Below are 14,075 nucleotides of genomic sequence, written 5' to 3'. Positions count from 1 at the left end.
AGAAAAAGGGAAGTTTGGAGAAAGAAGCAGGTTTAGGTAGAAAGATAGACATGTTGAGTTTGTGGTGTGAGGTAAGACATACAGAAGGTGATATCCATCAGGCAGTGCATGACATATGACTGGAGTACAAGACTAGGAATGAATGTATAGATCTGTGGGTCATCTTTCTATTGGGGGAATCATTTTTAGATTTAGAGTATCATCCTTGAGACCAGGGAAGGTAAACAGATCTTTTAAAAAGTTCATATAGAGAGGAAAGAGAAAAAAACCTAAAACAGAGCTCTGGTAAACACAATTGAAGGAGCACGAAATAGATTATAATACAGCTCTTCTTAGGAAACTAAGATAAGGAAGATGTAGTCCTCAGACAAGGAGGAGGAGAATCAAGAGAAAATAGTGTCACAATCCAAGACAGTCCCAAAGGACTAATGATGACGCGTACTCTCCACCTCCAAAGAAAGAACTGAGATTGATTGAATGCAGACTGAAGCATGCTGTTTTACTTCCATTTTTTCTTTTCTTCAAGTTTTCTTATACAAAATGACTAATATATTAATGTTTTACATAATTGCACATGTATAATAACCCACATCTGATTGCTTACCACCTAAGGGAGAGGAGAGGGGAGGGAGGGAAGGAGGGATAAAGTTTGGAACTCAAAGCCATAAATAAAAATGCTTATTATTAGAAAAAAAAAGAAAACAGTATCACAAAAGCCAAGGGAGAAGAGAAGATCCAGGAGGAGGGAAATGGAGTGGTCAGCAACATCAAAAACTGTTGAAAAGTGGAGTATGAGACCTGAGAAAAGCCATTGGATCTATCTATTACTTAAATTTAGGAACTGGTGATAGTATATATCCTTTTATTATAAATATTTTAAGAAAGAGATAAAATTGGAATTGCTCAAATCATGCATCATGCCTTATAATTTTTCTTCATCTAATTTGGCATTGATTTTGATCTTTGCTCTAATAATTCACTGGTCTGATACACAGACAGCTGATTAAGAAATGTCTGCAATAATTGGCCATTTCCTTTCAATTCATAATGTAACCAATTTCATGATGTAATTTAGTACTTGACATGTGAGGGTCTTCTTGCCTTTCTTTTTGAAAGTATTCATGACACATGGGTATAAAGCTTCTATAAAGTCTATAATCCTTTGGCCTCTCTTATTTCTTACTTCTGAACCATGTTAAACAGAAAATCTGCACATTTAAAAGTGTTCCTCCTTCTGCAGGGACTAACTCTTATATTAATTCCACTTTTGGTAAAGCCATGTACATTTAATCAAATCATAAATTAAAAGATTAGTGACTCAGTTGCAGGTAGGTTCTGTAGAAGTTGGATTGGATAGGAAATTTAGGAGTGAAACTTTTTATTGATTTGAATGATTTGATGGATGTTCTGTTTTGTTTTTTTTTTGTTTTTTTTTTTTAGTGAGGCAATTGGGGTTAAGTGACTTGCCCAGGGTCACACAGCTAGTAAGTGTTAAGTGTCTGAGGCCGGATTTGAACTCAGGTACTCCTGACTCCAGGGCTGGTGCTCTATCCACTGCGCCACCTAGCTGCCCCTTGATGGATGTTCTTAAAGAATAAAGTCAACTAAAATTAATGTTCTCTAGGATTCTGGAATTATAGCATTAAAATTGAAACAACTTACTCATCCTCTAATGAAATGAGTTTATTTTCTATTTTTATAAAGGATATTGTAGCTTTAAACTCTGAAACTGGAACAGTTTCTAAAGAAGCTAATTTTTCTAGAGGAGCTGATGAAGAAGGCTGTTAAGCAGCCAAACAAATGTGTATTAAAGATATACCAAGCTACTGAGCAGATTTGTGGGGCTGGAGTAATTCCTGCCTTTTATGAATTGGTGAGAAGGACCATAGGGTTTTTATGATTCCTAGTCTCAAGGCAGAAGTTGAAGGAGACAGCCTTTGATCAGAGAAGGAAGTAAGAAAGCTAGAAAAGTGCTAGGAAAACAATTAATTAATTCTTTCAACAAACATTGAATACAAAATGTGTACTGTGACAAGCTAAGAATGAGAAAAAAATTACTCTTTGAGTAGAAGTATCCAGAGATAAGGCTAAGGGGGAAATGAAAAAAATCATGAGCAGTTTTGACACAAAGGTAAGATTTCAGGATGAGTTGAAAAGTTATGTAAAATCTAGAAAGAAATATAAATGGTGCACACATGGAAACATTCTTTAAAGAATTTCAATTTCACTAATTAGAGAAATGCAAATTAAAATACAGTTGATCCTCATTATTTGTGAATTCCCTATTTACTAATTCTCCAACTCACAAAATTTTATCTGTAGCCTTAAAATCAGTAGTCCCAACTGAGGTCGAACAAAGTGATGCTCTATCTTATTTCAGCTTTCAGTCTATAAACAAATGTTCTTTTTGCAGTCTATTCAGTGCCACTTTTTTTTTCTTGGTGCTTTTCTTGGTGATTTTACTATTTAAAATGACTCTCAGGGCAGCTAGGTGGCGCAGTGGATAAAGCACTGGCTTCAGATTCAGGAGGACCTGAGTTCAAATCCAGCCTCAGACACTTGACACTAGCTGTATGACCCTGGGCAAGTCACTTAACCCTCATTGCCCCACAAAGAAAACAAAAACAAAAAAAACACTGTTTAGGGGCAGCTAGATGGTGCAGTGGATAGAGCACCGGCTCTGGAGTCAGGAGTACCTGAGTTCAAATCTGGCCTCAGACACTTACTAGCTGTGTGACTCTGGGCAAGTCACTTAACCCCAATTGCCTCACTAAAAATAAATAAATAAATAAATAAATAAATGTTTAAAATGACCCTCAAGTGTAGCGCTAAAGTGTTGTCTAGCGTTCCTAAATGTAAGAAGACTATGATTTGCCTTATGGAGAAAATATGTGTCAGATAAACTTCATTAAGGCATGTTACACTGCTGTTGGCCATGAGTTCAGTCTTACAATACAGAATGTATAGAAAAAGCAAGAGGATGTTCACTGTTCTAAACGTAAGGCTGCTAAAGTAAGTGTGGTCAGAAACTTGTAGGAATCTAACCTTGCATCTCCCCTAGAAGCAGTGGTTCAATGTTCTCTAATTTAGTGTGTGCAGAAACTTCATAGAACACAACTGCCATGAATAAGTAGAACCGATTGTAATCCCTAGGTTTCACCTAACACCTGTCAAAGTTGTCAGGGATAAAAGAGTATGGAAACAGTTGACATTTAAGGGACTTTGAGAAGAAAGACATATGAATGTTGGTGGAACTGTGAATAGGTTCAGCTGTTCTAGAAAACAATGTGGAACTTTGAAAGAAAAATAACTAAACTGTACACATCCTTTCACCTAGCAATTCTACCACAAGGTATATACCACAAGGAGATAAATGACAGAAATGTCTTAAATATAACAACATATTTGTAGCAGTACTCTTTTTGGTAGCAAAAAATTTGAGAAGGAAGTAGGTTCCTACCCAATGAGGAATGGTTGAATGAATTGTTATTTCCAAATGTAATGGAATATTATTGCACTATAAGAAATGGAAAATATGAAGAATAAAGATTAACATAGGAAGGCTTGTTTGAAGTGATACAGAGTAGACAAAGGAGAACCAAGAGAACATTATACATAATGATTACAATAATGTAAATGAAAACAAAACAAAAATTCTGAACTCTGATTATTAATAATAAACAATATAGAGAATAGAGGATATAACATACATCCCTCTTTACAGTAGAGAGGTTATATACTACAGAATCACTGTCATGTAGCATACCTGGTCAGACATAATTTCTTTGTTGGTCAGTTTTGCTTAACTGCATATTTGGTAGGGAGAAGGATTGAGAAATTACTATGATGTTTTAAGAAAAGGATAATTAAAAAAAATCATTTCTCAATTAACAAACATTTATTTTTTTACTCTCTCACCCACTCTCCATTGGAAAGAAAAATAACAACAAAGATTCACGGTCAAGTAAAACAGATTTTCACAGTGACTATGTCCAGAAATATGTGCGTGTATGTATATGTATATATATATTGTGTGTATATATACACATATACATTATGTTTTATAATTAATAATGTTATAATTTTATATATATATGTATATATATATATATATATATACACTCTTATTCAGCATCTTGAATCCATCACCTCTGTGAGGAAGTAGGTAACATACTCATCATTTCTTATGGCACAATCATATTCCATTTCACATTCTAACCATTCTAGAAGGCAATTTGAAACTATCCCCTCAAAGTCACTAAATTCGACCTATCCTTTGACCTTGCTATACCATAACTAGGCCTATGCTCCCAAAGAGATAAAAGAAAAGGGGAGGGGCAGCTAGGTGGCGCAGTGGATAGAGCACCGGCCCTGGAGTCAGGGTCAATACACTAATATGGCTGGCAGGCCCAGGATTGGAGATGCAAAATGAGAAAAGCTTAGTGCACAGGTTCAGTCAATCAAGACCAAATAGATAGAGAATAAGAACATTACTGAACAAGGAGCAGAATGAGAGTTTGTATGAAGCTTCCTTGTACAAAAGTTCCAAAATTACTGTCATCTCAAGAGACAACTGAGAGCAATCTCTGGTAACTTCCGGGGGGGCGCACTTTCCTAATGAAACAACTCCGGTGTATATTAAACCTCATTTTACATAAGATGTGATCATTCAGGGGGCATGTGTAGGGTCAGAAGCCAAATAGCAGCTAGATTGGAAAGATTCCCTTCACTAGAATCAAGCAGTAGGAAAAAAAAGAACAGAAAGAAACAAGCTGTGCAGTCCCCAGGCCCTTAAAAGTTTTAAGGAAATGTATTTGGACAAGTTTCAAATAACAATTCAGCAAACATCTCAATTCAACAAACATGTATTTAATAAGAAAAGCCTCCTTATTTCATTCCTGGCCAGTCCTCGATGGTGCTAATCTAGAGGAAAGGGCCCTGGAAAACTTTTTGTGTTGTTAGAAAAACAAAATATAATTAATGTAAAGTAACAAAAAGCCCAAAACAGCCAACTCTTGGGCAAAAATTCTCTTCTCTGTTTTATATCTTACCCAAAACCTGTACTTTTTTTGCAATTCTGTGAATCTGGATAAATTTTGGCAACTTGAATAAAAACTCAGCTCTTAGCTATAACTTTCAAATACCACAATTTTCACTAATCTTCCCATGCTGAACTCATCACAGAACATTGTGAACATTGCAGAATGCCTCAGCATTAGTGATCACTAACCCTTTATCTGAATTATAGAGGATTTCTCCTTTCATAATATGTCTGCCTGAAGACTCTATATGACTATGACTCATTATTTCCCTTTGCATTTTTGCATATTTTAAGTTATTTTAAAGTGTTTCTTCATATTGAACTGAAATCTACCATCCTGCAACTTTTACCCATTGTTACTACTTCTGCTACCTGAGATTTCTTTTTCCTTCCTTCCTCCCTCCCTCCCTTGTCTGTCTGTCTCTCTTCATCAGAAACCTGAGGGTCTTTTTTGAGGAGAGGGACTTTAATCTCTCTTTTTTTTTAATATATAAAAGAGGTTTTACTTTACCTCCCTTCTTACCTAGTTTTAATCATTAAATGGCCTGTGCCTCTACCAAACTGAGACCTTTGAAAGGCCTTAGCTTAAAAGTCTAAGGTCTGGGGCTATTTCCAGTTGTCCTGATAGTATATCTTGCTACTGGATCCAGATGACTCCTGAGGAGAGAATGAGGCTGGTGACTTTGCACAGTCCTTCCTCACTTAAATCCAATTCACTGCAAGTCATCACATCTGTCATGGTCCTCTTCAAGAACAAAGGACAGACAACACCACCTGAAAAACAAAAGAACTCTAACACCTCTTCTACATGATAGCTCTCCAAACACTTAAAGACGACTTTCATGTCCCCTCAAATTTTTACTTTTCCTTAGTTCCAGCCCTTACTGCCTTTTGTTGTGGGTTGCTTTTTGTTTTTGTTTTTGTTTTTTTTTTGCGAGGCAATGAGGACTAAGTGACTTGCCTAGGGTCACACAGCTATTAAGTGTCAAGTGTCTGAGGCTGGATTTGAACTCAGGTCCTCCTGAATCCAAGGCCAGTGCTTTATCCACTGTGCCACCTAGCTGTCCCCCCTTATTGCCTTTTGCCTGAGCTGTTGTTATAGCCTCCTAATTGGTTTCCAGCTTCCTGCTTTTCTTTTCTCCCACTAATCATCCTAAACATAGTTTTGAATATGTCACTCTCCTGTTCAGAAATCTTCAGTAGCTCCTTATTATCTCAAGAATAAAATACAAACTCCTCAACCTGATGTTTAAAGCCTTCTCCAGTTTGGCTCTAACCTACCTTCCCAGTCTGCATTAATCTCCTTTGTATACTGTGTTTCAGCCAGATGGCTAATTTGCTAATTTTATCCAAAATTTTAACATTCCAGCTCCTGCTTCTGTATATTCATTTAAGCTGTCCCTCATCTGGAATGTATTCGCTTTTCAGTGCCACCTATCTAAATCTTCCTTCAGGGCTCATTCCCTTTCAGCTTGAGAGCAGGGATTGTTTTTTTGCCTTTCTTTGTATATCCAGCATTTTTCATAGTGTCTGGCACTGTGAAGGCACTTCATAAGTTAACACTGGGTTAAGTGACTTGCCCAGGGTCACACAGCTAGTAAATGTCAAGCGTATGAGGCCGGATTTGAACTCCTGAATCCAGAGCCGGTGCTTTATCCACTGTGCCACCTAGCTGCTCCCAACTTTTAGTCTTTGGAGAATTAGCCAGGATCATGAGAGGGGGTTCCCCCCTCCCATTTATTTAATATTTTATTTTTTTCCCCAAATTAACATGTAAAAACAAATTTTAACATTAGGTTTTTTTGGGGTGGGGCAGTGAGGGTTAAGTGACTTGCCCAGGGTCACACAGCTAGTAAGTGTCAAGTGTCTGAGGCCTAATTTGAACCCAGGTCCTCCTGAATCCAGGGCCGGTGCTTTATCCACTGCGCCATCTAGCTGCCCGGAACACAAAGTTTTAAAAAGCGATGTTAAGGGGGCAGCTAGGTGGCACAGTGGGTAAAGCACCGGCCCTGGATTCAGGAGGACCTGGGTTCAAATTAGGCCTCAGACACTTGACACTTACTAGCTGTGTGACCCTGGGCAAGTCACTTAACCCCAATTGCCCAGCAAAAAAAAAAAAAAACAAACAAAAAAAAACTTTGTGTTCCAAATTTTCTTCCTTCCTCCCTCCCCACACCCCCTTAAGAACTCAAGCAATTTGAATGGAGGGAGGAAGAGAAGTTGGAACACAAAGCTTTTAAAAATTGCTGTTAAAATTTGTTTTTTACATATATCTTGGAAAAAAATTCTATTCAAAGCAAAAAAAAAATTATGGTAAAAAAAAGAACTCAAGGAATTCAATATAAGTTATACACGTGTAGTCATGCAAAACATTTCCACATTAATCAGGTTGCGAAAGAAAACAGACAAAAAAAACTTTAGAAAAAGGAACTAACAAAAACATTATGCCTCAGTCTGTATTCAGATACCATCAGTTCTTTCTCTGTTGATGGATTGCATTTTTCATAAGTTCTTCTGAGTTGTCTTGGATCATTGTATTGCTGAAAATAACTCATTCACAGTAGATCCTCTTACAATATTGTATTGCTGTTATTTTGTATGTAGTACATTTCACTTTGTATCAGCTCACGTAAGTTTTTCCAGGTTTTTCTGATAGCATCCTGCTCATCATTTCTCTAGCACAATAGTGTTCCATCATAATCTCATCCCACAATTTCTCCAGCTATTCCCCAATTGATGGGCATCTCCCCAATTTAGAATTCAACTTTTTGGTTTTTATTTTTTATCTCTTTTTGATCCTAAGAGTTTAAGTGGCTTGACTAGGATCACACAACCAGTGTGTGTCAGAGATAGGACTGGAAACCAAGTCTTCCTGATCTCTCTTCGCTATGCCATGCTACCTCTCATAGGAGTATGAGTGTCTTGTAAATGGTAGGAACTTTCATACATATGTATATATGTTTCTAAACACACATATACATGTGTGTATATATAAAAATATATCTGTGTCTGTGTATAATCAATCTTCATTAGAACTGATCAATGATGTGACCAATCATGACTTCAGGGGTCTTAGGGTAAAGTATTTCTCCTTTCACTAGCGAGGTGGTAGGCTGTAGTTGAAGAAAGTTACACATTGTAAGATATGGCCAATGTATTGGGTTTTGGTTTGGTTTTTTCTTTTTACAAGTAAAGCTCTACATAATTGGTGGAAATTCATAGGGAAGTGACAGTGATGAAATTAGTGATTAGAGATAAAAGGGATTTTAAAAATCATTGAGTCCAACCTCTTTATTTTACAAATGAGGAAAAGTGAGGTCCACCTAGTGTTTGAGGTGAGATTCAAACCCAGACCTTCATCACTCCAAGTTTAGTGCTCTATTCACTACAGCTGGCTGCCTACTAATTTAGCATTTATTCATATACTGTTTTCTTTTGTTCTACTATTGTTTAGGAGTTTGTATCTTATCTTCCCAACCCTTTGTAAATTTCTGGAGGGTAGGAACCAAATCTTATATATTCTTTGTATACTCCATACCTCCTAGCATGATGCTCAGAAGTATATCTTTGGTCTTGTCTTGGAGGAGTTCCATTTCTCTGTGGGGGTGTACCATTAAGTCAATAAACATTAAGTCCTATCACAGTGCCAGACAATGTGCTAAGCATTAGGGTCACAAATACAAATCAAAACAAAGAAAATTTCTGCCCTCAAGAACCTTACCATATAAAGGGAGAAGACTATATACAAAAAGTAACAGAAGGGAGAAGACAATACACAAAAAGGAGTGGAAAGGGGAGGTGGGCTGAGCGGGCAGAGACAGATCGGGAGGTCCAAAGAAGTCCAAAGCATCATGGATAATGGAGAGAATACTGTGCCCAGACCCCTCATCAAATAGAGGCCCTGGGGCCCATGTTCCTGCTCTTCAGTCAGAGGTCTAATCACAGGGGGCAGAGGGTACTGATGAGATGTGTGTACCAGGCAGATTCAATCTTGCTGGATAATGAGATTTCCCTAGGGTGAGTTTCCTGGAAAAGGAAGGCCTGATAGAGAATTCCAGACAAGTCCAAAAGCAAGTAACTGGTGGGAAATGAGAAGAAAACTGCGTTGAGCTCCCTCCTTACATAGAGGCTCTGGAGCCCATGACCCTGCCCTCCAGTTAGTAAGGGTGTATGTGTGTGATGTCACTAATAACAAGAATTTCTTTCTTACTGTGCTCATCCTTTCCAAGGAGTACAAATCCCAGGATTGGGGATATCCTTCAGAAGCTAGCTCCATTCCTGAAGATGTATGGTGAATATGTAAAGAACTTTGACAGAGCTATGGACTTGGTAAACACCTGGACCCAGAGATCATCTCCCTTTAAAGATGTTGTTCACAGCATCCAGGTATGTTGAGGGTCTTTCTTTATACCTATGTGTCAACAGTTAAAAAATATAGTTGGGAAGGGGGTTGGTACTTTTAAAAAATTAATTCATAGAGGGAAATACCCATTTTATAGAGTGGAAAACACTGATATTTCATTCCCAAAGCTATACTTGGAACCAAGATAGAGCCTGAACTCCTGAATCTCACTTGTCCATTTTATCCCACTTGTCCTCCTACTACAGTAGCTCTTTTTAAATGCTTCTTTGTCTTGGAATGAAAGTGGAGGTTTCAGACTTTCCAACTATTGTTGTCACTCCTGTGTGCATAAGGGTAGAGAATATTGGGGGAAAGCCCTTTGTGAGCTTAGAAGTTTTTTCCTAATTTGCAAGGATTCCTTCAAATATCCTGTCACCATATTTATTTACTCCTGTCTCCCTCCACCTCTCCCGTCCATTTTTTCTTCATCTCTCTAGCCTTTTCTCTTTCTCCCTCTGCCCCCCTTCCCTCTGTCACTTCAGCCGTATGGCTTTTTATCTTTGGCATTTCCTGTGTCTTTACATCATGTGAGAAACAGTCCTGGGTGCTGCCATAATGAGCAAAGTACTTTTGAGACTTGGAATTCCCAGAGCTAATTAACATAGGGGAGAAACAAGGTTTGACCTTGAGATAGACACTATGAAGAATAGTCTTCAGACCAGCCCCTCTCTTCTTGTATAAACAGAAACACTGCGTGTGGTAAAACCATTTATCAGATTTCTGTGAAAAGAAAAGTGGACAAGAAAACCTATTTCCATAAGCTGTACACTGCATGACTCTGTTAAAGGTTGACATCAAGGTCTTACTGTCATCTTTGAGAGTGCCTTATGTCATTGATAAGTAGAACAGCAATTTCCTAACTTTGTGGCTGGTTTTCTTGTTTTTCTTCCTTGTCCCTCCCTCTTCAGACATAATAATCTTGTTTCCCAAAAGTCTCTGGGTACAGGAGAAATTCCCAGATGTGTGATAGGTTGAGTTTGTGTTACTGTGACCTCTGAGATCACTTTTATAGGTTTGGGTTTTCAAAGTTAGCCCTGCAGAGGTGATTTATTTCCTTTTGGGTACTTCAGTTCAGGTAACTGCCACTAAGTGAACTACTGTGTTTGTTTTATGATTGAGTGAACTTTCCCCTGGGTGTGGATAACTGAGTCTCACATTATAGCCTACAATCTGCATGCTTTGTTGGGAGGGAAGGGTTGAGGGGGGCTTAAAAAAATCAATACCCTCTGACTTAAACTTCAGTTCTTATTAATGACAATTTAATCTTAACTCTGGCATTCTTCAAGGCTTCATGAATCTTTCTTTAGGTTTCCTTAGGTTAGCATCATTCCACCTTTCACTTCAGCTTTGACTCTAGTGTGATGGGCTTCAAAGCAGCTTTTTATCCAAAAGCCCTTATTGGTGACTTAACCCCAGCCTTTCACTACCTTTATATAGGAGGGCAAACTGTTAACTTGTCTCTTGAGTGCTCCTTACTTATTCCGCCAACCCTGAATGTTCTCTGCAAAGGAAGAAACATTTCTATTCTATTAGGTATTTTTTATACCATGAGGTTTGGTTTCAGCACAGACCAGCAGAAAGATTACATTCATAAATTACGGTCATATTCATGGCCTTTTCTATCAGGACCTTCTCTCGAAACTGCTTTGGACGGCATTGTCACTCCCAAGACTGACTTGTAGTATTTCTTCCTGGGGGACCTGGTCCTCTATCTCTGTCCCAGTTGCCAGCCATCAGCTCCAACCCCCACTTGCAAGTTTTTATCTGCCTGTATCTTGAAGCTGCTCCAAAGAGAGTCTGAGGTTGCATTGTCTTTGTCTAGGAATCAAGAGTCATACTGACTATGTTGTTGGGTGAGGCTGCCCACATACTCTGTACCCCAAGACATTGTTTCCTGTCTACCTGACTGGACTAGATTTTCCACCTGCCCAGTTTGAACCCAACCCTTAGTTGTGTCAGAGTTGGGGACTGTTAGGCAAAGCAGGCACATGTTTAAGACATAGTACATGTAAGAGGTACCATATACCAGGACATTTTAAAATACTCATAAAAATACATATTTTTAATGTCGGAAAATCCCACGCTCAAGAGACTATATGATGCAATCGAAAAAGAACTAGATTTAGAGTTTGAATCCTGGCTCTGCTACATAATAGCCATGTGATAGAATATAGATCATGTTCCCTCATCGAGTCTCAGATTTGATGCCTGTAAAGTGAAACATTGACCTAGTTGATCTCTAAGGTACCATCTGTCTCTAAATCTTGTTTTCCTATAATATATACTTATTGTATGGCAAGTCAACTCATAAACATTTCATTAAAGGTTCAGAGCTTTGGGTGGACAGCCATAGATAGTAGTTATGATTAGAGACCTTCCTGAAAGTGTACTGTGACTTTTCTGTGTCCTGGTGTGTCTGCTTCTGACCAGCCTCCGTCACGGGCACTCTCGTGGATCTTTTCGGCCTGTAGCCCTTGTTCGACCTCAGCCGTGATAACTTGTTGTACCCCGAACATCCTCTTTGTCTGTACTAATTAATCTCCAGACTTAATGCCTATACTGTAAGGAGCCAGGCCAGCATGTACAACCGTTTCCTATGGAAACACCTTAACATGAGTGCTCAACTCCAGGGAAATGCCACAGCTCACCCTGACCCTTCAAGGACATACGGCCCATGGGGCCACCGAGAGATCACGTAGTGGAGAGGTCACAGAATTTGGAGTCAGAGAAGCTAGGTTTGGGAATGCAGCTCTACTGCATATTAGCTCTGTGACCTTGGACAAATCAAACTCATTGGGCTTCACTTTCCTCATCTTGAAAAGGAGGAGGTTGAACAAGATGACGAAGTTTCTTCCCAGCTCCAAGTCTTAAGTTTCGATGCCTTATACCTCAGCTTTCGTCTTCATTTCGTTTAAGCACAAGCTGTAATTGGTTTATTGACTCAGTGAACCATAAACTTCAAGACCTATACGTAAGCGCCAATGAAATACATTTACTCCATCTTAAGACTCAAATTTAAGGCCAGATGAGTTTCATTTACTCTTCCAGGGCATACTTTTAAATGAATAAGAGGCACAAGTGACTGCTTTATTTTGGTAACTGAGCTTTAAATCAGCTTGGCCCTCCTACCACAAAGTGGATAGTTAAATGGTGCACATTTTCATCAAGGTGGCCCATTCTATCCCAAAATAAGTCCTCTATACTTCAGGCTGACATATTTTTAATTACATAGGTTTTTATAAGAAACCCTCAAAATGATTGTAGAAAGTGAGAGCAAGCAGGTCTCTTAGAGATCTCCTAATCTTGTTTGTTAGTTCTTTTTTTTTTGGAGGGGGTGGGCAATGAGGGTTAAGTGACTTGCCCAGGGTCACACAGCTAGTAAGTGTCAAGTGTCTGAGGTCCAATTTGAACTCAGGTCCTCCTGAATCCAGAGCCGGTGCTTTATCCACTGCGCTACCTAGCTGCCCCCTTGTTAGTTCCTCACAACCTGTCTTCTTCCTTCCTTTCCAGTCTTTTTACATTTCACTCCCTTCCATGTACCCTGTGATCTAGCTACACTGACTGACTTGCTGTTCCTCACATATGACATTCCATCTCTTAACCCTTTGGTGATTGCCTTCACCAACCCTAACCTCCTGTAGAACTCTGCCTTGTTTAAGGAAGCAAAATATCAGTCATTATCTGTCACCATTAAAGAAAATGCTTAAAACTGTGGGTAAGAACATGCAGGCTTAACCCCAGTCAACATGCACTGGTATTAAGTATCCCTCTCTCCTGTACAAGAACTGGAGGCACTGTTCTCAGGTCTTCCTGTCTGAACTCCATCCCTTCTCTGTTTGTTCCTTTTGGTCCACTTTAACCTTGGCCACCAGTCCCTTAGCCGGAATACTTTGATTCTGCTCCTGCCTGTGCCCTCATGCCTGGTCTAAGTGTCTAGCCATCAACTCTGGCTTCATTTCTCAAATTCAGCTCTTTACCAACACATCTCATCTGACCTGATACCCCTGGACTCTGACCTTAGCTTTGTCATAAGGATTCACACTATCTTCAGGTCCCCTCTGTCTTTCTCATTAACCTTCCCTTGTCTCAACCTGCCTTTTACCCTCTTCACCCATCATGTCCTGCCAGCCTAGCCTTGCTGCTCAGAGTTCTTGACTCTTCTGGACTTGTCCTGTTCTGTGGCTATCCATCACTGCTTCTTTCTGCTCACTGCCTACTTCCAACAGTGTTTATCACTTGGCCTTTACTAGAGACTTGATTTAATTCCTGAAAGATTCAGTACCTTTCCCCGTTGAACACTTTAAAACACAATTTGGACAGACCAGATTTTTTTTCCAAGGCAATCAGAGTTAAGTGACTTGCCCAGGGTCCCATAGTGGACCAGATTTTAAATGAGAATTCATCTCATGGCTTCCTTACAACTCATTTCTTTTTCTGTTTCTCCGCATCCATGATTGGTTAATGTTTTTATCTATAGCTCAGCAAGGAAGACTTAGTTTTATTTTAAAGGAGTTGCTGGTTTTATTAAATCCACAAGACACCTTTTAACTTTTTTTCAGAGACCTATATTTATGGCTACAATTGTATCTTTCAAACTGAAACTGCAAGTCAAAGTTGCATTAAGTTAGCAAT

The 14,075-nt window shown here is 38.9% G+C and overlaps 1 protein-coding gene across 1 annotated transcript in view; it reads left to right on the top strand.

Moving 5' to 3' along the window:
- FGD3 (FYVE, RhoGEF and PH domain containing 3) overlaps positions 1-14,075 on the top strand; it is a 188,143-nt gene that overhangs the window by 126,910 nt on the left and 47,158 nt on the right. Inside the window, 1 exon segment of the mRNA XM_044000771.1 lies at positions 9,271-9,427. Coding sequence (XP_043856706.1) covers positions 9,271-9,427 — 157 coding nt within the window.

Source organism: Dromiciops gliroides, chromosome 1, assembly GCF_019393635.1.
Source record: "Dromiciops gliroides isolate mDroGli1 chromosome 1, mDroGli1.pri, whole genome shotgun sequence".
In the NCBI taxonomy this organism is placed as follows: domain Eukaryota; kingdom Metazoa; phylum Chordata; class Mammalia; order Microbiotheria; family Microbiotheriidae; genus Dromiciops; species Dromiciops gliroides.
The sequence above is the reverse complement of the archived record's forward strand: the minus strand, read 5'-3'. Positions and strand labels throughout refer to the sequence as shown.